The sequence below is a fragment of the Ranitomeya imitator genome, chromosome 3, assembly GCF_032444005.1.
Source record: "Ranitomeya imitator isolate aRanImi1 chromosome 3, aRanImi1.pri, whole genome shotgun sequence".
NCBI lineage: Eukaryota > Metazoa > Chordata > Amphibia > Anura > Dendrobatidae > Ranitomeya > Ranitomeya imitator.
In genome coordinates this window covers 441,807,188-441,831,110 of record NC_091284.1, presented here as the reverse complement: position 1 = coordinate 441,831,110, position 23,923 = coordinate 441,807,188, and the positions used below count along the sequence as shown (strand labels likewise).

Here is a 23,923-nt window from a genome sequence, read left to right as displayed (position 1 = left end):
TACATACTTGGTACATTGGATATCAAATCTCTCTATGCGGTCATCAACCAAGAGAAGGGTTGCTCATCAGCTGAATATTTTTTAGAACAACTACACTCCTACAACCCTACACAAATTGCATAGATTGTGGAGAGTATGAAATTCATTCTCCAACATAATTATTTCATTTATTGTAAACAGTTTTATTTGCAAACATGGGGCACGGCCATGGGTACAAAATTTGCCCCAAGTTATGCCAATTTATATGTGGGGAAGTGAGAGGAGTCTCAAATTTATCAGAATTGCCAATTACGGAAAGGCCTAATTTGTGGCAATACTTTATTGACGATGTGTTGTTTATATGGGAAGGGACACCGTTTGACCTTAGTACCTTTCTTAAGGGATTGAACGGTAACATGTATGATTTGGAGTTTACGCCCATCACAAGTACATCCAATGTTAATTTTTTGGATTTGAATATTTACATAGAAAATAACACTATATTCACCAAATGTTATCAAAAGGAAGTAGATTGTAACAGCTACATCCATACAGACAGTTGCCACCTTCCATCGTGGCTTTCAAACATTCCAAAAAGCCAATTTACACGCATAAGACGGAATTGTACAAAAGATGGGGATTATGATGAGGAATCCAATTATTTAAAGAATCAATTTTTAGAAAGAGGGTACTGTGAGACATCCCTGTAGAAGGTCAGGCAAGAGGTTAGGACCGTCCCCAGAGGGAATTTGATTCATGTAACAAAAATAAGACCGCAACCCTTGAGTGTAGCACATGAGATTGGGAAAATACCATTCATTACTCAATATCATGCAAACCGGAAAAGATTCACTAACATAATTTAAAAACATTGGCCTATTTTAAAAAACGATAGAGTTGTGGGAGAATTATTATCTGACAAGCCAAGATTTGTTTTCAGAAAGGCTAAGAATATTGGGAACATTATAGCCCCGACGGCCAGTATGGGAATGATTGATGGACGCACCAAACCAAAAGTAATGTAGGACCGAACAATGGGGGGTTCACTACTTGTGGAACCTGCCCCTGCTGTATACGGACAAAATGTAAAAAGTCGGTCCAAACAAGTTTTTGGAACACAAAGGACCGAAACGTTCATCATTAAGGATAATATATCCTGTCATTCAAAGGGGGTCATCTACACAATTAGATGTCCCTGCGACAAACTATATGTAGGCCGCACGAAGAGGAGATTGAAAGACAGGATAAAGGAACACCTGGATAACATTACTAAGGGGTTTGGGGGTCACCCCTTGTCACGCCATTATGCAGAAAAACATGGGCGGACGTGTAAGGGAACGTCTTTTTGTGGTATCCAGATTGTACGTAAAAAATCCTAGAGGCAGGGATTATTTGAGGAGCATGTCAAGGGTTGTGTCACGATCCATGTTTGGATCTGTGGCAGATCTGGTTTGCCTCAGTTTAAGACATTTTTTCCTTTCTGGTCATCGGGGGTTAATGCAGTTTCTTCCCCCTGGTGGCCGCTGATGTTACTGCATTGCTGCTGGCTCAGCTGATGCTTGTGATGACCACTCCCTCCATCCTTTAAGAGGTCACCTGGTTCATCAGCTGACTGTTGGTGTTAGTTCATTCTTCAGCGACCAAGCCAGGAGTAGGAGCTAGCTGGGAACTGCTGTTCTACAGCTGTGTCCGTTGTATTTTGTGTTTCTTTCTGCTGTGCTGTGCCTTGCATCATTAAGCTAAGTTTGGTTTTCCTTTACATTGTCTGTTTTCTTGTTTATTCACTGGTGCAGTCCACCTCCCTTGGGGGGAGTTGGGGTCACTATAGGGCCTGCATAAGAGACAAGGATACGCTGGTGGCTCAGGCCTCCTAACCTTCATAGGTACCCCCAAGATAAGGGAAAGCCAGGGCCCCTTATAGTGGCAGGGACAGGTGCGGGTTCCAAATACGCTGTCCTGCCCCTTTATCGCCGTAATTGGCATGACAGGTTGAGTCTAAGTGGATTTTTACACTCGATAGCCTGGCCCCGAAGGGACTAAATTATGAAATAGAATTGTATGCCCTTTAATGTAGCATTAGGTGGTACCATCATTTCAATGCACGTTGTATAAGGGGGATCCAATCTAAGTATGGGTGTATATTTTGGATTAATGCAATTACAAATTGTATATTTCATATATAAAAAATATATACAGTCCAGATGTTTTTAAATATAATTTTTTGTTAAATAAAATTTTGTTTGTTTATAAGATTCTTCATGAATAATTGTATATAGGGTTGGGGTTATTTTAGCAGTTTTTATTCATATTTATATATATATTTATACACAATTTTATATACATTTTTTCATTTTTTTATATATATTTTTTGCGATTAATAAATTAGAATTTTTATCTTGTGAAAAAAAGGGGGGGTCGTATAAATTGTGCAATATGTGGGTATTTTTGCATATATATGATTTGTGGGTAATGAGCAGTGATCTCTTTATGGCACGTATTTTAGAATGGGCTTTTGGGAGACTGGAGAAACAAATAGCCCCCTTTGTAGCACTACTGCTTATTTTAATGGAGATATTTTTCTTTCTAACATGTGTGCAGCGGTAGTGTACAATTCACCATAGGTGGCCTTGTTAGTAGCGTGTCATAAGTTTTATGCCATTTGTAAGCCAATCAGGAAAACCGGCATATCAGCAGGGAAAGCACGGGGGTATAAAGGTTCAGCGTTAGTACAGGGACAACAACCTTGAGAAAGAGGGACGGTTCCCTCGAAACGTGTCGGTCATTGGCCGCTGTACATGTCCGTCTTCTACGGACAGGTGACGTCACCGCTAAGCCACGCCCCTTGCACACCTCGCTACTACACGGCGGCGCCTTCGGCCGAGGTAAACCATCGGTTGTCACGGAAGGGAATCCAGGAGCCACCTATGGTGCAAAGGGAGGACGCTCCCCATCTGTAGATCCAGCTCAGGTAGCAGATGCACCAGTGACTTCGGGCACACACCAGTCAGTGCTGCTCCAACAGTTCCGGGATTGTGCAGGCACGTGTGATCGCAAGCACAGCAAGGTGGACATCGTTACATATTTATATGTGTTTTAGCGCGGCAGCCCTCTGTTTTACTTTTGTTTTGGACATTTGCTTGGGCAGGTTCGCACATCCCACCTGCCAGGGTGCCAGCAGCTCACACAATATAGTTTATTAGGACAGCACCAGTGTACTCTTGTTGTTTTTAACTTTTGAGATATATTGACCTGCAGATTAGCTCCATATCTGCAGGTTATTAGTGTTATTTTACATGACACGTTTCCTTTAGAAAAAAAACTGTTAAAAAATGCTTCAAATTTTTTCAGGAATCTTTTTTGAGTTTTGACCACATCAGTATAACTCTGTATGCATGTAGTTGTATAAATCAGGGGGCTATGATCATGCCCAGTATAGGATCCACTTGTTGGAAAAATAATATCTGTGAATTGTTTGAATACATATTTACAGTGGGTGCGGAAAGTATTGAGACCCCTTCAAATTTTCCACTCTTTGTTTCATTGCAGCCATTTGGTAAATTCAAGAAAGTTAATTTTTTTCACATTAATATACACTTTGCACCCCATCTTGACTGGAAAAAACAGAAATGTAGAAATGTAAACATTTTTGCAAATTTATTAAAAAAGAAAAACTGAAATATCACATGGTCGTAAGTATTCAGACCCTTTGTTCAGTATTGAGTAGAAACACCCTTTTGAGCTAGTACAGCCATGAGTCTTCTTGGGAATGAAGCAACAAGTTTTTCACACCTGGATTTGGGGATCTTCTGCCATTATTCCTTGCAGATCCTCTCCAGTTACATCAGGTTGGATGGTGAACTTTGGTGGACAGCCATTTTCTGGTCTCTCCAGAGATGCTCATTTGGGTTTATGTCAGGGCTCTGGCTAGGCCTGTCAAGAATGGTCACAGAGTTGTTCTGAAGCCACTCCTTTGTTATTTTAGCTGTGTGCTTAGGGTCATTGTCTTGTTGGGAGGTGAACCTTTGGCCAAGTCGGAGGTCCAGAGCACTCTGGAAAATGTTTTCATCCAGGATCTCTCTGTATTACTTGGCCGCATTCGTTTTTCCTTCAATGACAACCAGTCGTCCTCTCCCTGCAGCTGAAAAACACCCCCATAGCATGATGCTGCCTCCGCCATGTTTCACTGTTGGGATTGTATTTTGCAGGTGATAAGCAGTGCATGGTTTTCTCCAAACATACCGCTTAGAATTATCACCAAAAAGGTCTATTTTCATCTCATTAGACTACAGTATCTTATTTCTCATAGTCTGGGAGTCCTTCATGTGTTTTTAGCAAACTCTATGCAGGCTTTCATATCTCTTGCACTGAGGAAATATTTACATCAGGCCACTCTGCAATTAAGGCCCGAATGGTGGAGGGCTGCAGTGACAGTTGACTTGGTGGAACTTTCTCCCATCTCCCTACTGCATCTCTGGAGCTCACCCACAGTGATCTTGGGGTTCTTCTTTACCTCTCTCATCAAGGCTCTTCTCCCACGATTGCTCAGTTTGGCCAGATCTAGGAAGACTTCTGGTGGTCCCAAACTTCCATTTAAGGATTATGGAGGCCACTGTACTCTTAGAAACCTTGAGTACTTCAGAAATTATTTTGTAACCTTGGCCAGATGTGTGCCTTGCCACAATTCAAAATTCTGTCTCTGAGCCCCTTGGCCAGTTCCTTTGACCTTATGAGTCTGATTTGGTATGACATGCACTGTGTGCTGTGAGGTCTCATATAGACAGGTGTGTGCCTTTCTAAATCAAGTCCTATCAGTTTAATTAAACACAGCTGGACTCCAATGAAGGAGTAGAATCATCTCAAGGAGGATCACAAGGAAATGGACAGCATGTGACTTTAATATGAGTGTCTGAGAAAAGTGTCTGAATACTTATGGCCATGTGATATTTCAGGGTTTTTTTTTTTATAAATTTGCAAAAATGTCTGCATTTCTTTTTTTTCTATCAAGATGGAGTGCAGAGTGTACATTAATGGGAAAAATGAACGTTTTTGAATTTACCAAATTGCTGCAATGAAACAGAGGGAAAAATGTAAAGGGGTCTGAATACTTTCCGTACCCACTGTATGTACAGTTATTTATAAACAGGATTTTATTGCAGACTGATATTCCTTTATATATACAGAACTGTTTTTTATTTATTCATTTGGAAACATGAAACTGCACCTGACAGGAGAAGACAAATTGTCGTCAAAATCTTTTATTAATTCTATCACTTTAGTCAACCCTATCTTAGTATAGTGGCAAGATACTGTATTACTAATAGATTTACCTTTTTTTTTTTTACTCTAAAAGGATGTTCTAATTTTTTTCTGCTGCTTTAACTTGACCTGTGCAGGAAACGTCCAAACTAAATCAATAAAGTGAAGACACGGCAAGGTAGCGCATAGGTTAAAGCAGTCTCTCCAATAAATAAATTAAGTGATTGATCAACAAAAAGAGATGTTGTCAACTGCACATGAAACAAGTCGGTGTCAGAATAAAGGATTATTATTTCAAGATATAGGGTGAGCTATGCTAAAGGTTAATGCAGTCCACACACTGCATCAAGTAATAAAATGTGGTTGAAGATTACACATCTTACTCATTTACAAATGCTCTCTGCCAGACACAGGTCGATTGGTTGAGTTTTACTACTTAGAAATCTTCATGCAGACGCCTGCAATTATGTACACAAGGTGGCAAATGATTTTAACAGCTGCACTCTGTATATAAAGCTCCACTCTAACCTTGCTTATAAAATTGACTGTTAGAAAAGGTCACCCTGCTAATCAGTGATTAAGTCGGGAGCCATTCTTAGATCATTCAGCCCTAAATGCGTACTGTGTAAACTATTCTAGGGATGATTGATTGCACAAATTTCTGTTAAGAATATAGCCGTGGGCAATTAAAATGTAAAAGTTTCTATATAGCAATATTAAAGTAAGTGCTGTTACTTGTAAAAATGAGCATACACTACAGTATAATGTCAATAGATTCATGTTTTAAGGTTGTTTTTTCAAGTAAATTATCTTAAAGAAAGTCGGATCTGTGGGTTGCATGCTACTGAGAGAGAGAAGCTGTGGAGAAGGAGATATACACTTGTTTTAAAAGATTCAGTGCAACTTTATTTTATTCAAGTAAATCCTTGGTGTTTTCTATGTATATGAGTCCAGAAGGTGCTCCTATTCAGTGATGGACAGCTATTTCAGTATGCACAGATGTATAGAGAGGGCTGACACTCACTGAATAGGAATGCCAACTACACTCGTGTGCAACAAACACCAGGGATTTCAAAGAATAAAATGCAAGTTTTACTAAAACTTTTTCCCCAGAAAAAAGTCAATCTGATCAGCTCATCCTTGTCTATTACCTCCAGACTGTAGATCAAACACCATTTCCAACATAACAGACAGGTCCTTTGATAATCTATCAGTAAACATATTCATTAAGGTAATGGAATTTAGTATAAATAAATGTGCATAGCAGATTTATTATAGTCCCATCCATAATATGTGAAGTATTTGTGAAGGTCAATGAGGCTAAAAAGTGGCAGTGGGGTTTCCAAGAACACTTCTGTGACTTAAAGTTAGGAAAGGGATTGATTTTGCAGGAAGCACAAAGATTTCTGAAAGTTCCATTCAGATACATGGGATGTTCTCCCCATTATATAGCATTATATACAATATAGCATTATAATACCGCTTGGCCACCATACTGAAAGTGCGGCTGTCAGGAAAGTAATTAACTTATTTCCTCATAGGAGCTTCTGCCTGTCAGTCATGGGAAATGCACAGAAGTGGCTACAGTCCTCACTCAGTTCACCGCAGTGTGAGTGTTGTCTGTATGCATATTGATGGCTTGCATAGCAAATGAGCAGAGTGAGCTGTCAATCAAAATCCCAAGACATGCCTACAGCTGCCGCTCACAGTACTGTAAACTATGACTGTGGCTGCTCTGTGCCACCCCCATGACTGAAAGCCACCAGCTTTCTGGAGGAAATAAGTTAATTTTCTCTGTGCTAATTAGCTACATTAAGGCAACCTTTCTTTGATACAACTTTTTTGAAACAACATTTTTTTTTTATCCCATGTCAAAAGCCTACAGTTTTAATAAATCAGTTGTAGCAACTTACATCTGTTCACACTTGTCTCATTCTGTTGAGAGATGTTGGACAGTTTTTTAGAATAAACCAGTTTAGGAGAAGGGTATCTCCATAGAGTTTCATTTCAGTGTCATCAGAGTTTGGTTTGAGTGTCAAAAAAAAGAAAATCTCTATTACTCTTCTATCTTGCAGTCTGTGAAAATCGAACTGCACTCGGAGATAGACTTGTATTTCGAAATTTTGATCTGATCCTTGGATAAAAATCCTACATCACATAGTCCATGAAAAGTCACAGAGATATGAATGGCACCATAGATTTTCACAGGTACAAGTGCGATTAGTAAAAAACACAGATAGCACTCCTATGCAGGAAAAGGCTGTTTTTTGTAAGTTTGTATTTATGTTGAATCCTTTCTGTGTTTTAAATTTGTAGGCTTTTGACCTGGAAAGGCATATCTGATAGAAATGATTAGGGTCCCTCCCAAGACAGAAAGTAACATTTTGTTGTGGTTATGGTCATTCAAAGGCAAAATCTGGTCTGCTATGTGCTATCCTGGTTTTAGTGTTCTTGTGAAATAAACTTTTTTTTTCTTATCTGATTACTTTTCACTGGAGAATCTATATTTTTTTCTACCTTTTTCTACACTATGCTCAAGTGCTGTCCAGTTATTATAGAAAAAAAAATCGAATTTCTATATCAATTCCAATAAATACATACCCAATCATGTAGATCACTTCTACTCCTCCCCCCGTGTCAACCCCTAGTCAGATTAGATCTTAATTTATGTTTTATAATTTTTAGTTATTTCATTCTTTGCTGTTAGGCTTATGACTAGGGTTAGGATTATTGTTTTTTTCGAACATTGCAGATAAAATATTTAAAAAATTAATAATAAAATTAAAAAATTAAAAAAATAGTAAGGTTAGACTAGGTTTAGGTTTACTAGTGTTAGATTATTGCCCACCAAACAAATTTATAATACTTTCCCAAAAACCCACTGCCTTTCATTCCCGCTTATGGATTTCCATAAATATCCTCAAAATAAAAAAGTTTTAAAGGGAACCTGTCACCAGGGTAGATAAGTATGACTGCGCAGGATCACGATGCCGTGGAGCCTGTGAAGCAAGCAGGAGGGCAGCATCGCAAGAAGAAGGGATGCGCCTGACCCGGACCTGCGACACCCATCGGACCAGACTGCCCGCCGGCTGAGTATAATAAAACTTATTTTTCCTATCTGAATAGATCACTAAAGAAATAGGTTTTGTGAATTTGTTGAAAAAATGAGAATTGCTGCTAAACTTTTAACAACTTCACACAGGCCCAAACTGAGGTTAGACAATACTACTCACTAGGCCGCAAGTCCCAGATAGACATGTGGCTCTTCACAATCAGCACACTGGTCACCTTCATTTCCTGAAGAGCAGACTCAGTCCCCATTTTGTACTGTATGTTACACTGGAAGCGATGGCTCACACGAACATCTCTTTGCTGTGGCCTAGTTGTCCCTCTATCAGCCCTGCCTTTGCTCACACAGCTCAGCTCACCCGGCTCTGGTCTCTCTCAGGTTTCCACTCGGTTCTGGTCTCTCTTGGGTCTTTACTCGGGTCTGGTTTCTTGTAATGGGAGCTGTAAGCTAACTGCGCTGATACAGGTCCAGGTGCTGGGTCCTTCCCTTCTAAACCCTCCCGGGCCTATTATAATTATTAACTGCACCACAGCTGTCACCTGTAATGGCATCTCCTCCAATCTCTTTCCCAAGGGAACATGCACTTCACTCTTGAGTTCCTGAAAATGCAATTCTTTATGCTTTTCCTTTTGCTATCATCTCGGACCAGCAGATAGTGGTGTTCGCTTACAGACACTCTGTTATGCATTAATGTTGGGCGTGTTTTCACTTGTCTATCACCATAAACCATCACCGCTGAAATGGCACTGAAACCAGAGGTGAGTATAGGAGGAATATACCTTTAAAGTGTATTTTTCCGGCACAATAAATAGTGATGAATCACTAAAAAATTGAGGAAATTCCACTAAAGAGCCCAGGTATTAGTTGCCAAAGAAATATCATTTAAAAATAGTCACCAATATGGTAATCACAAAGAGATTTTTTACTGTCAATTTCTTCAATCAGTAAAGTGATAATTTGGCTGCTCAGGGGAAAACATAAGAACATTTTCTGAATTACGTTTCTGATAATTGTTTATTGCATTACAATCAGACTTGTGAGTAGTTTAACTAGAACCATGAAATGTTGTCTTGTTGTTTCAGTGGCTACCAGTGACAGTGAAAGTGACTCTGATGTAAGTTCTTCAAGTTTGGATGAGAAAATGTCACTTGATTCCAAAAATGAGAAATACAGAAAAAGTCGAATTGATTCTGGTAAGTTGTAATTGTAAATTACAAACATATATATTACATACATATACCAGCTGCTCTAGTAGCTCTTACTGATATGGGGACATATAGTAGTATTATTATTATAGTGGTGTGTAGTGCCACACCTGACCATTGGTGTCAGCAATACCACACAAAACCTGGATGGGACAGATGTGTAATTTTTTTGGGAAACGGAAACCATGTTTTTTTTATTTCTGGGCAATTCCTTTAAAACTTTTCACTAGGGACAGCAATATACTGTATATCTCTAATAGGGATTAAATTCTACTTCTTCTGTGTGTATATACAGTGCATTATGAGTACATACTTTGAAGATTTGAGGTTGTGCATTGTAATAATCACCTACGCTGCTTAATGATGCAGCTAGTTTTATTTCTTCCATCTACGGTCATACAGCAACTCCAGGCAGATGGACAAAATACAATGCCTTTAATACACAAGATCCCTTCCTGGAATCGGTAATTCCACTGCCCCTGTACCAGGTGATATCCAAGATCTCTCAACTTTTGGTTGGCTCACAGCTTTTGATATCACGCGCCAGAATAGTTTGCCATCACAGCCTATGTTCCTCCAGACAATGGATAGCATGACCATAGCACGTGTATCCCACTTCAGCCAGCAACATCTGTGACTTTGAGTTTTCAGAGCCAGCTACACCCAGCAAATGGCACCAGCTTTTGGCGGGCACCCACAGAGAGGTATCAACTGCATTGAGGTATTTGGCTAGGTGACCTGATTTTCCCAACCTGCATTCTCCAAATGTGTTTGAGGATTCAGTGATTGTCAATGAAGCAGATCTGTATTCCTCCAGCTGGGGACATGGTCCCTTAATCTGATGTCCTGTAGAGTCAAATCTGTATTCCTCCGGTTGGATTGATGGTTCCTTGGCTACTGTCATGCAGAGTCTCTCAAAACAGAGACATATTGGAGGAAGGTAGGGGGAGATCATCTCTCATTGTTCTAGTGTTCAAATAACCTGCATAGTCTATCCTTCAATATTTGCAGAACAACAAGCTACATGGACTTATACCATAGGTAATCAACATATTAGCAAACATTGAATTGTTCAATGATCATGTGCCTTTGTTTCCCAAGGATAGTAGGACAATAAGCTGCAAGAACTGATACAATAGGTAAATAGCAGCAGTTCAACAATTCACAAAAATCCATTCACTCTACAACAAGAGTCAACATTTAGACTAATAGTGTTCAAATTATTCTATTGTTCAAATAGTTCATGTCCCTAGGTGTATTATATATACCTCTGGCATAACTAAGAATAAATGCTTTGTCATAACACATACCAACAGATTTGTCAGAAAAGCTTTAGTTTCAGAATCTGTGGGATACTATTCTACATAATACTCCCACATATGTGGACCATTGATTGCAAACAACAGTGTAACATAGTTTGACATAGTAACATAGTTATTAAGGTTGAAAGAAGACTTTAAGTCCATCTAGTTCAACCCATAGCCTAACCTAACATGCCCTAACATGTTGATCCAGAAGAAAGCAAAAAAAAAAACCCGTGTGGCAAACAGTAAGCTCCACATTGGTGAAAAAATTCCTTCCCGACTCCATATACGGCAATCAGACTAGTTCCCTGGATCAACTCCCTATCAAGGAAACTAGTGTATATAACCTGTAACATTATGCTAACAAAGTTTGTTATTTGGCACACCCCAAAAAGTAATTTTCTTAATAAATTCATTCCAGTCAGTGTTACAAAAATGAGTACACCCCAATTTGCTCTTAGGAGCAAAGCTAAAGTTCCGACACTAAAATTCTAATTACCAAGAATGCGAACACAGGTATGTCTAATTATTCATTAATCAGGTGTCCAGCTGACAGTTTACTATAAAAGGGTGTTACTTAACCTTATGTTGGGTTGCACGAGTGCTGCTGCTGTTAGTAAGCTACATTTCATTGATGGTATCATGAGGTCACAGATGTACTGCTCTATATGGAAACAGAAGATGCTACCAACACTCCATGTCCTTGGCAGACATGCACTTTCCAATATGACAATGATCAAAAAGAAACATCTAAGGCCACTGTTGCATTTCTGAAGAATAACTGGGTGAAATTATGTCAGTGGCTAAGTATGTCTCCTGATCCGAACCCAATCGAACACCTATGAGGAATTTTGAAGAGACAAGTTGAGCATCACTCTCCATCAAAGCTCTAAAAGAGGTCATTCTTGAAAAATGATGTAATCTGTTGCCAATTTGTTTATTGTGTCTAGAGAACTTGGTGCTGTTCTTAAAAATGACGGGGGCCTTACAAAATACCAGATGTAGTAGTTTTTCATGTGGGGTGCATTGATTTTTGCATAAACTAATTTGAGTAAAACTGAAGATTTTGTAATGAAAGTTATTTTATTAACCTTATCCTCATGTTTTGAGTAAAAAAAAAAATGTTCTAAGAAACTCAAACCTTGTCAAACTTTTGGAAATTGTTTTGCGTTCAGACAGGTATTCATTAAAATCTATTTTTTTAAAGGGGCATACTCATTTATGCTGAGCACTGTATGTATAAACATTAATCTGTCTTTTTCCTGTTAGTTTCAAGTACTGAACCCACTATAACTACAGTTGGTAATCACAAGAAACATTTTGGTGGAATGCTCTCCAGTGGTTTATCAGGTAGTCTGACCAGTCTTGGCAGTGATCGAGGTGCTGTAAGTGCTACAGAGAGTTGTCCTGGAGAATTCATTGAAGGCTATGATAGTGACATCAGCAGGCGTGCACCAGGTGAGGGTTTCTAAAGTCACTTTTGTTATAGAGCAATAAGCAATTCCCTTGATACTTTTAATAATAGCTTGCTTCTCTTCTAGTTGTTCTAATTCTTTATGTGAAAATGATGTCATTTGGTATCAGCTTATATAATTGAGTGTTAATCTTGACTAGCCAGCTGAACCATACTTAGTATGTGGCTGACAAATATTTAGATCTAAGTGAATATAGATTACAACAAAATAGCAAGGTGTAAAAGTGCTACGAATTATACATATTCCTAATCAAGATGAGAAAACCAAGGTGACAATTGCTATGCTAGATCCATTCAATTTGATGAATAAAGTCTCTTAATTGAACTGTTTACACATTTTTTGTTTGACATTGGAGATGGGCGAACCCGAATAGTAAAGTTTGGCGTCCGTATCGAACACTTTCTGTGTATGGGCATGGACGCTGAACATGAACTTCACCAGGAAAGCCATGTTACTGTTTGGGTTTGGCCACCCAAACACCAGATGTTTGTGGTGCTGTTATGTGCATAGTAGCGCGGCAAACAGTGCTTCTGATCGTCGGTAAAATCATCATGGCCGGTCAGACAGCTGCAGTTCCCATGCTGTTAAAAGACAGTGTGAGCTCGCAGCTGTGATCGGAGGTATAAAGTTTATCTCCGGTTAGTGGTGTCAGCTGATGGGACTCCCATCAGTCGAAGCCTGCTGCCGTTAATAAAAGCGAGAGCAAGCGCTTTGCCTGGCTCTTCCTACTTGCCTTGTAACGGTGGAAAGTGGGGTTCATATTTGTGGAGTTGATGTCACCTTTGTATTGTCCGGTTGACATCAAGCCCACTGATTAGTAATGAAGAGGCGTCTATAAGACACCTATCCATTACTAATCCCATAGTTGTATGGTAAATAAAAACACAGCCAGAATAAAGTCCTTTATTTGAAATAAAACAAAACACACATTTATTTTTTTCATTTAAAAATAACAAACAGAGCTATACTCCATACCTCCCAACAGTTGAAGAAGGGATAGAGAGACAAAGGTAGCGGTGCTTGCAGCTGCACATTTTAAGCCACACCCCATTTTAAGCCACACCCCTGATCACACTCAATTCACAACTAGTCACACCCATATCCACACCCCATCCACACCCATTTAGCACTGCTGATTACACTGTTCCATAAACAATAATTATAGAAAGAAAAAAATGGCCACAGAGTGTTCCATACTGTATAATGGCCACACATGATGCTCAATACTGTATAATGGCCACATAGTGCTCCATACTGTATAATGGCCACACATGATGCTCAACACTGTATAATGGTCACACAGTGCTCCATACTGTATAATGGCCACACATGATGCTCAATACAGTATAATGACCATACAGTGCTCCATACTGTATAACCTCCTCATGACCTTGGGATTTTCTGTTTTTCCGTGTTCGTTTTTCACTCTCCCCTCCTTTTCAGAGCTATAACTTTTTTATTTTTCCGTAAATATGACCATGTGAGGGCATTTTTTTTGCGGGACAAGTTGTACTTTTGAACAACATCATTGGTATTACCATGTCGTTTACTAGAAAATAGGAAAAAAATTCCAAATGCGGTGAAATTGCAAAAAAAGAGCAATCCCATGTGTGTTTTTTGTTTGGCTTTTTTGCTAGGTTAACGAAATGCTAAAACTGACCTGCCATTACGATTCTCCAGGTCATTACGAGTTCATTGACACCAAACATGTTTAGGTTATTTTTTATCTCAGTGGTGAAAAAAAATTCCAAACTTTGCTAAAAAAGAAAAAATTACGCCATTTTCCGATACCTGTAGCGTCTCAATTTTTCGTGATCTGGGGTCGGGTGAGGGCTTCTTTTTGGCATGCCGAGGTAAAATTTTTAGTGATACCATTTTGGAGCAGATACGTCCTTTTGATCGCCAATTATTGCATTTTAATGCAATGTTGCGGCGAGCCAAAAAATGTAATTCGGGCATTTCGAATTTTTTTCTCGCTACGCTGTTTAGCAATCAGGATAATCCTTTTTTTCAATTGATAGATCGGGCAATTCTGAACGCGGCGATACCAAATATGTGTATATTTGATTTTACTTTTATTGTTTTATTTTGAATGGGGCAAAAGGGGGGTGATTTAAACTTTTTATATTTTTTTGTTTACTTCATATTTTTTTAAACATTTTTTTTTAACCTTTACAATGCTTCAATATCCTCCATGGGAGGCTAGAAGCTGGCACAACTGGATCGGCTCTGCTAAATAGAGGCGAAACATAGATCGCCTCTATGTAGTAGAATTACAAGCTTGTTATGAACGCCGACCACAGAGTGGCGCTCACAGCAAGCCGGCATGAACAACCATAGAGGTCTCAAGGAGACCTCTGGTTGTTATAGCGACGCATCGCTGACCCCCGATCATGTGACGGGGGTCGGCGATGAGCGCATTTCTGGCCGCGCGGCAGGAAGCGGTAGTTAAATGCTGCTGTCAGTGTTTGACAGCGGCATTTAACTAGTTAATAGCAGCGGATGGATCGCAATTCCACTCACCACTATTGCATGCACATGCCAGCTGTTCAAAACAGCTGACATGTTGCGGCTTTGATATGGCCTCACCGCCGGAGCCCACATGAAAGCAGGGGATCTGACCTCGGACATACTATCCCGTCCGAGATAAGAAAGGGGATAATGGCCACAAATGATGCTCAATACTTTATAATGGCCACCCAGTGCTCCATACTGTATAATGGCCACTGTTGTGAATTCTGCTCTTGGGCTCCCTCCGGTGGTTATGAGTGGTAGTGCTGCGGTGGTTGGATCGCAGCATTTATCAGGTCCATTTTTTGCAATTTGGGCTGGGTTATTTAAGTCCTGCTTTATCCTTTAGTCAGTGCCAGTTGTCCATTGTTTTTGGAGGATTCACATCCATTCCTAGTCTCTCCTGGTCTGCTGTTCATTTCTTCAAAGATAAGTTCTTCTGGCCTTGTTCTTTTCTGTCCCCCTGCTGTGGACCTTATAGTTCTGTGAATTTTCATGTTTTGTTTTGTCCAGCTTTGTCTGTGAAGGATTTTTTGCAGCCAAGCTGTGTCTCTGGAGACGCAGATATACCCTCCATGTCTTTAGTCAGATGTGGTGTTTTGTATTTTCTGTGGTGGATATTTTCTAGTGTTTTAATACTGACCGCATAGTACTCTGTCCTATTCTTCCTTTTTAGCTAGTATGGCCTCCTATGCTAAATCCTGATTTCATGTCTGCGTATGTTATTTCCCTCTCCTTTCACAGTCAATATTTGTGGGGGGCTATCTATCCTTTGGGGATTTTCTCTGAGGCAAGATAGTTTTCCCGTTTCTGTCTTTAGGGGTAGTTAGTTCTTAGGCTGTGTCGAGGGGTCTAGGGAGTGTTAGGTACCCCCCACGGCTACTTCTAGTTGCATTGCTAGTTCAGGGTTTGTGGTCAGTACAGGTACCACCTTCTCCAGAGTATGTCTCATGCTGCTCCTAGGCCAACAGATCATAACAGTACAACTGGCCCCCACAAATAAGTTAATTGCATCTCAGAAGAAGGGAAGGAAGCTCTTGAGCCATTTTTTTTTCTCCAGTCTATTTTGTGTTCTCTTCCCTCTTAATCTCTGGGTGGCTACGGAATCTAGTAATAACATGAATGTTCAGGAGTTAGTTTCTCGGGTGGATCAGCTTGCTGCTAGGGTACAGGGTATTTCAGATTTTATTATTCAGACTCCTGCCTTAGAACCTAAGATTCCCACTCCTGATTTATTTTTTGGTGACAGATCCAAATTTTAGAGTTTCAAAAATAATTGTAAACTGTTTTTTGCATTGACACCCCGTTCTTCTGGTGATTCCATTCAGCAGGTTAAAATCATCATATCCTTGCTGCGTGGTGACCCACAGGATTGGGCATTTTCCCTGGAATCTGGCAATCCTGCTTTGCTTAATGTTGATTCTTTCTTTCAAGCATTGGGGTTATTGTATGATGAGCCTAATTCTGTGGATTAAGCTGAGAAAATCTTGTTGGCCCTGTGTCAGGGTCAAGAAGCGGCAGAATTGTAGTGCCAGAAATTTAGAAAATGGTCTGTACTGACTAAATGGAATGAGGATGCCTTGGCGGCAATTTTCTGAAAGGGTCTTTCTGAATCTGTTAAAGATGTTATGGTGGGGTTCCCCATGCCTGCTGGTCTGAGTGATTCTATGTCTCTGGCCATTCAGATTGATCGGCGCTTGCGCGAGCGCAGAGTTGTGCACACTGTGGCGTTGTCCTCCGAGAGGAACCCTGAGCCTATGCAGTGTGATAGGATTTAGTCTAGAGCTGAACGACAAGGATTTAGGCGTCAGAATAGGTTGTGTTTTTACTGCTGCGATTCTGCTCATGTTATTTCTGATTGCCCTAAGCGTACAAAGAGAATCGCTAGTTCTGTTACCATCAGTACTGTACAACCAAAATTTCTGTTATCTGTGACCTTGATCTGCTCATTATCGTCATTTTCTGTCATGGCATTTGTGGATTCAGGCGCCGCTCTGAATTTAATGGACTTAGAATTTGCCAGACGTTGTGGTTTCCCCTTGCAGCCTTTGCAGAACCCTATTCCTTTAAGGGGCATTGATGCTACACCGTTGGCTAAAAATAAACCTCAGTTTTGGACACAGCTGACCATGCGCATGGCGCCAGCCCATCAAGAAGATTGTCGTTTTCTGGTGTTGCATAATTTGCATGATGATATTGTGCTGGGTTTTCCATGGTTACAGCTACATAATCCGGTGTTAGATTGGAAATCCATGTCTGTGACTAGTTGGGGTTGTCAGGGGGTTCATGATCACGTTCCTTTGATGTCAATTTCCTCTTCCCCCTCTTCTGAAATTCCTGAGTTTTTGTCAGATTTCCAGGATGTATTCGATGAGCCTAAATCTAGTTCCTTTCCACCACATAGGGACTATGATTGTGCTATTGACTTGATTCCAGGTTGTAAGTTCCCTAAGGGTCGACTTTTCAACCTGTCTGTGCCAGAACATGCCGCCATGCGGAGCTATATTAAGGAGTCTTTGGAGAAGGGGCATATTCGGCCATCTTCTTCACCATTGGGAGCAGGTTTTTTTTTTTGTTGCCAAGAAGGATGGTTCCTTGAGACTGTGTATTGATTATCGCCTCTTGAATAAGATCACGGTCAAATTTCAATACCCTTTGCCCTTGCTTACTGATTTGTTTGCTAGGATTAAGGGGGCTAGTTGGTTTACTAAGATTGACCTTCGAGGGGCATATAATCTTATTCGTATTAAACAGGGTGACGAATGGAAAACTGTATTTAATATGCCCGAAGGCCATTTTGAATACCTAGTGATGCCATTCGGACTCTCTAATGCCCCATCTGTGTTCCAGTCCTTCATGCATGATATCTTTCGGAGTTATCTTGATAAATTCATGGTTGTATATTTGGATGATATTTTGATTTTTTCCGATGATTGGTAGTCTCATGTGAAACAGGTCAGGATGGTATTTCAGATCCTTCGTGATAATGCTTTATTTGTGAAGGGGTCGAAGTGCCTCTTTGTAGTGCAGAAAGTTTCTTTTTTGGGCTTCATTTTTTCTCCCTCATCTATAGAAATGGATCCGGTTAAGGTTCAGGCCATTCATGATTGGATTCAGCCCACATCTGTGAAGAGCCTTCAGAAATTCTTGGGCTTTGCTAATTTTTATCGTCGTTTCATTGCCAACTTCTCCAGTGTGGTTAAACCTCTGACCGATTTGACGAAGAAAGGCGCTGATGTGACGAATTGGTCCTCTGCGGCTGTTTCTGCCTTTCAGGAGCTTAAACGCCGATTTACTTCTGCCCCTGTGTTGCGTCAGCCGGATGTTTCTCTTCCATTTCAGGATGAGGTTGACGCGTCTGAGATTGGGGCAGGGGCCGTTTTGTCTCAGAGGAATTCTGATGGTTCCTTGATGAAACCGTGTGCCTTCTTTTCTCGGAAGTTTTCGCCTGTGGAACGCAATTATGATGTCAGCAATCGGGAGTTGTTGGCTATGAAGTGGGCATTTGAGGAGTGGCGTCATTGGCTTGAAGGGGCCAAGCACCGTATTGTGGTCTTGACCAATCATAAGAATCTGATTTACCTCGAGTCTGCAAAACGACTGAATCCTAGACAGGCTCGATGGTCCCTGTTTTTCTCCCGTTTTGATTTTGTGGTCTCGTACCTTCCTGGTACTAAGAATGTTAAGGCGGATGCCCTCTCTAGGAGTTTTTTGCCTGATTCTCCTGGGGTCCTTGAGCCGGTCGGCATTCTGAAGGAAGGGGTGATTCTTTCTGCCATCTCCCCTGATTTACGACGGGTTCTTCAGGAATTTAAGGCTGATAAACCTGACCACTGTCCAGTGGGGAAACTGTTTGTTCCTGATAGATGGACTAGTAAAATGATTTCTGAGGTTCATTGTTCTGTGTTGGCTGGCCATCCTGGGATTTTTGGTACCAGAGATTTGGTTGGTAGGTCCTTTTGGTGGCCTTCTTTGTCGCGGGATGTGCGTTCTTTTGTGCAGTCCTGTGGGATTTGTGCGCGGGCTAAGCCTTGCTGTTCCCGCGCTAGTGGGTTGCTTTTGCCTTTGCCGGTCCCTGAGAGGCCTTGGACGCATATTTCTATGGATTTTATTTCAGATCTTCCGGTTTCCCAGAGGATGTCGGTTATCTGGGTGGTTTGTGACCAGTTTTTTAAGATGGTTCATTTCGTACCTTTGCCTAAATTGCCTTCCTCTTCTGATTTGGTTCCATTGTTTTTTCAGCATGTGGTTCGTTTGCATGGCATCCCGGAGAATATTGTGTCCGATAGAGGTTCCCAGTTTGTTTCTAGGTTTTGACAGGCCTTTTGTGCTAGGCTGGGCATTGATTTGTCTTTTTCTTCCGCATTTCATCCTCAGACAAATGGCCAGACCGAGCGAACTAATCAGACTTTGGAAACTTATTTGAGATGCTTTGTGTCCGCTGATCAGGATGATTGGGTGGCGTTCTTGCCATTGGCCGAGTTTGCCCTTAATAATCGGGCTAGTTCTGCTACCTTGGTTTCGCCTTTTTTTTGTAATTTTGGTTTTCATCCTCGTTTTTCTTCAGGATAGGTTGAGCCTTCTGATTGTCCTGGTGTGGATTCTGTGGTTGACAGGCTGCAGCGGATTTGGGCTCATGTGGTGGACAATTTGGTGTTGTCTCAGGAGGAGGCTCAGCGTTTTGCTAACCGTCGTCGGTGTGTTGGTTCCCGGCTTCGGGTTGGGGATTTGGTCTGGTTGTCTTCCCGTCATGTTCCTATGAAGGTTTCTTCCCCTAAGTTCAAGCCTCGGTTTATTGGTCCTTATAGGATTTCTGAGATTATCAATCCGGTGTCTTTTCGATTGGCCCTTCCAGCCTCATTTTCCATCCATAATGTGTTCCATAGATCTTTGTTGCGGAAGTATGTGGTGCCCGTTGTTCCCTCTGTTGATCCTCCGGCCCCGCTGTTGATTGATGGGGAGTTGGAGTATGTGGTTGAGAAGATTTTGGATTCTCGTTTTTCGAGGCGGAAGCTTCAGTATCTGGTCAAATGGAAGGGTTATGGCCAGGAGGATAATTCTTGGGTTGTTGCCTCCGATGTTCATGCTGACGATTTGGTTCGTGCCTTTCATTTGGCTCGTCCTGATCGGCCTGGGGGCTCTGGTGAGGGTTCGGTGCCCCCTCCTCAAGGGGGGGGTACTGTTGTGAATTCTGCTCTTGGGCTCCCTCCGGTGGTTATGAGTGGTAGTGCTGCGGTAGTTGGATCGCAGCATTTATCAGGTGTATCCATTTTTTGCAATTTGGGCTGGGCTATTTAAGTCCTGCTTTATCCTTTAGTCAGTGCCAGTTGTCCATTGTTTTTGGAGGATTCACGTTCATTCCTAGTCTCTCCTCGTCTGCTGTTCATTTCTTCAAAGATAAGTTCTGGCCTTGTTTTTTCTGTCCCCCTGCTGTGGACCTTATAGTTCTGTGAATTTTCATGTTTTGTTTTGTCCAGCTTTGTCTGTGAAGGATTTTTTGCAGCCAAGCTGTGTCTCTGGAGACGCAGATATACCCTCCATGTCTTTAGTCAGATGTGGTGTTTTGTATTTACTGTGGTGGATATTTTCTAGTGTTTTAATACTGACCACATAGTACTCTGTCCTATTCTTCCTTTTTAGCTAGTATGGCCTCCTATGCTAAATCCTGATTTCATATCTGCGTATGTTATTTCCGTCTCCTTTCACAGTCAATATTTGTGGGGGGCTATCTATCCTTTGGGGATTTTCTCTGAGGCAAGATAGTTTTCTTGTTATTGTCTTTAGGGGTAGTTAGTTCTTAGGCTGTGTCGAGGGGTCTAGGGAGTGTTAGGTACCCCCCACGGCTACTTCTAGTTGCGCTGCTAGTTCAGGGTTTGTGGTCAGTACAGGTACCACCTTCTCCAGAGTACGTCTCATGCTGCTCCTAGGCCACCAGATCATAACAGGCCACACATGATGCTCAATACTGTATAATGGCCACACAGTGCTCCATACTGTATAATGGCCACACATGATGCTTAATACTGTATAATGGCCACACATGACAATGCCAGTGTACAGTCAGGGCTGTAGATGTGTCCGAGCAGCTCTGCTTACAATGCAGGCAAAGATTTCACCACCTGTCGCTGTCCACACTGCTGCCTCACAGATCCTGCGCATTGCAATATAGTCCAGCTCTGCAAACTCTGTGTGCACTCAGACGACACCATTATCTACTGGCTCCAATCACTAACTCACTAACTGCTGTAGTATATAAAGGATACATATGTCTATATATATAATTGTCTAAGGGTTTTTCCATCTGTCTGTCTGTCTGTCTGTCTGTCTGTCCTGGAAATCCCGCGTCTCTGATTGGTCGAGGCCGCAAGGCCTCGACTAATCAGCAACGGGCACAGTATCGACGTAGATGTCATAATGGTTGCCATGGCGACGATGATGTCATAAAGGTTGCCTCGACCAATCAGCGACGGGCACAGTCTGCCTCGAATTCTGGAATCATCATTGTCCATATACTACGGGGACATGCATATTCTAGAATACCCGATGCGTTAGAATCGGGCCACAATCTAGTAAATATATAACTATATATATATACAGTGGGGCAAAAAAGTATTTAGTCAGTCAGCAATAGTGCAAGTTCCACCACTTAAAAAGATGAGAGGCGTCTGTAATTTACATCATAGGTAGACCTCAACTATGGGAGACAAACTGAGAAAAAAAAAATCCAGAAAATCACATTGTCTGTTTTTTTAACATTTTATTTGCATATTATGGTGGAAAATAAGTATTTGGTCAGAAACAAAATTTCATCTCAATACTTTGTAATGTATCCTTTGTTGGCAATGACAGAGGTCAAACGTTTTCTGTAAGTCTTCACAAGGTTGCCACACACTGTTGTTGGTATGTTGGCCCATTCCTCCATGCAGATCTCCTCTAGAGCAGTGATGTTTTTGGCTTTTCACTTGGCAACACAGACTTTCAACTCCCTCCAAAGGTTTTCTATAGGGTTGAGATCTGGAGACTGGCTAGGCCACTCCAGGACCTTGAAATGCTTCTTACGAAGCCACTCCTTCGTTGCCTTGGCGGGGTGCTTTGGATCATTGTCATGTTGAAAGACCCAGCCACGTTTCATCTTCAATGCCCTTGCTGATGGAAGGAGGTTTGCACTCAAAATCTCACGATACATGGCCCCATTCATTCTTTCATGTACCCGGATCAGTCGTCCTGGCCCCTTTGCAGAGAAACAGCCCCAAAGCATGATGTTTCCACCACCATGCTTTACAGTAGGTATGGTGTTTGATGGATGCAACTCAGTATTCTTTTTCCTCCAAACACGACAAGTTGTGTTTCTACCAAACAGTTCCAGTTTGGTTTCATCAGACCATAGGACATTCTCCCAAAACTCCTCTGGATCATCCAAATGCTCTCTAGCAAACTTCAGATGGGCCCGGACATGTACTGGCTTAAGCAGTGGGACACGTCTGGCACTGCAGGATCTGAGTCCATGGTGGCGTAGTCTGTTACTTATGGTAGGCCTTGTTACATTGGTCCCAGCTCTCTGCAGTTCATTCACTAGGTCCCCCCGCGTGGTTCTGGGATTTTTGCTCACCGTTCTTATGATCATTCTGACCCCACGGGGTGGGATTTTGCATGGAGCCCCAGATCGAGGGAGATTATCAGTGGTCTTGTATGTCTTCCATTTTCTAATTATTGCTCCCACTGTTGATTTCTTCACTCCAAGCTGGTTGGCTATTGCAGATTCAGTCTTCCCAGCCTGGTGCAGGGCTACAATTTTGTTTCTGGTGTCCTTTGACAGCTCTTTGGTCTTCACCATAGTGGAGTTTGGAGTCAGACTGTTTGAGGGTGTGCACAGGTGTCTTTTTATACTGATAACAAGTTTAAACAGGTGCCATTACTACAGGTAATGAGTGGAGGAAAGAGGAGAGTCTTAAAGAAGAAGTTACAGGTCTGTGAGAGACAGAAATCTTGATTGTTTGTTTCTGACCAAATACTTATTTTCCACCATAATATGGAAAAAAATGATAAAAAAACAGACAATGTGATTTTCTTGATTTTTTTTTCTCAGTTTGTCTCCCATAGATGAGGTCTAGCTATGATGTAAATTACAGACGCCTCTCATCTTTTTAAGTGGTGGAACTTGCACTATTGCTGACTGACTAAATACTTTTTTGCCCCACTGTATATATACATATATATATATATATATATATATATATATTTATAGTGCCTATGACTAACAGACTGCACTGGATTGCTCTGACTGCTGCCACTACTCCTGGTTATAATGCCTTGTACTGTAAGCACAGCAGAGCAGGGCCAGCTGCATGTATGTACACACACGCACATGCACACACACACACGCACCTCAGAATGTCCTCTCTCCCTCTCTGAACCACTGCCCCAGTAGAAGAAGATATGGAGGCGATGTGGCCTAATACAAGGGGGCGTGTCGGCTGCTTCTTCTCCTGGCTGTGCGGGAGAAGTACAGTCCCATGCGGGACTTCAGGGCACAGCCTCAAAATCGGGACAGTCCCGCAGTATGAGGGATGGTTGGGAGCTATGATACTCACCTAACACCCATTTCATTAAATTCCTTGTCTCCTGTAATGAAACAAAAATAAAAAAAAATTCCTAATCTGTCCGTTGTTCTGTCCCACAACGGAACTCATGTCTGGGGGATAAACCATTTTGAACCTGGATGGTTCCAAGATGCAACCGTCCAGGCTGAGAACTAGCTGCTGTGAAGGATGTGTGAGGATACTATAGGTCAGGGGAGAGCTGGACATGCAGCTATATGGTAGAAGGGCGTTTACTGCAGGTTGTGTGTGTAATAAATTTGTATACAGTGGATACGGAAAGTATTCAGACCCCTTTATCCCCTTACAGAGATTGGCATACATTTACACCAATGTCGGTATCACCCGCTTTGATGTGGGCTCCGGAAGTGAGCCCACATATTTTCTGGGATATGTCAGCTGTTTTGAAGAGCTGACATGTGTCCGCAATAGCCGTGGGTAGAATCGTGATCCACACGGGGCTATTAACTAGTTAAATGCCACTGTCAAACTCTGACAGCGGCATTTAAATTGCGCTTTCGGTCAT

At 41.4% G+C, this 23,923-nt stretch overlaps 1 protein-coding gene across 8 annotated transcripts in view; it reads left to right on the top strand.

Moving 5' to 3' along the window:
• Positions 1-23,923, top strand: part of RPH3AL (rabphilin 3A like (without C2 domains)) — a 682,151-nt gene that overhangs the window by 632,302 nt on the left and 25,926 nt on the right. For all 8 annotated transcript variants that reach the window (XM_069757358.1, XM_069757356.1, XM_069757351.1 and 5 more), the window contains 2 exons: positions 9,388-9,498; positions 12,084-12,272. In XM_069757358.1, the coding sequence (XP_069613459.1) occupies positions 9,388-9,498; positions 12,084-12,272 (300 nt within the window). The remainder of the gene's footprint in view (positions 1-9,387; positions 9,499-12,083; positions 12,273-23,923) is intronic.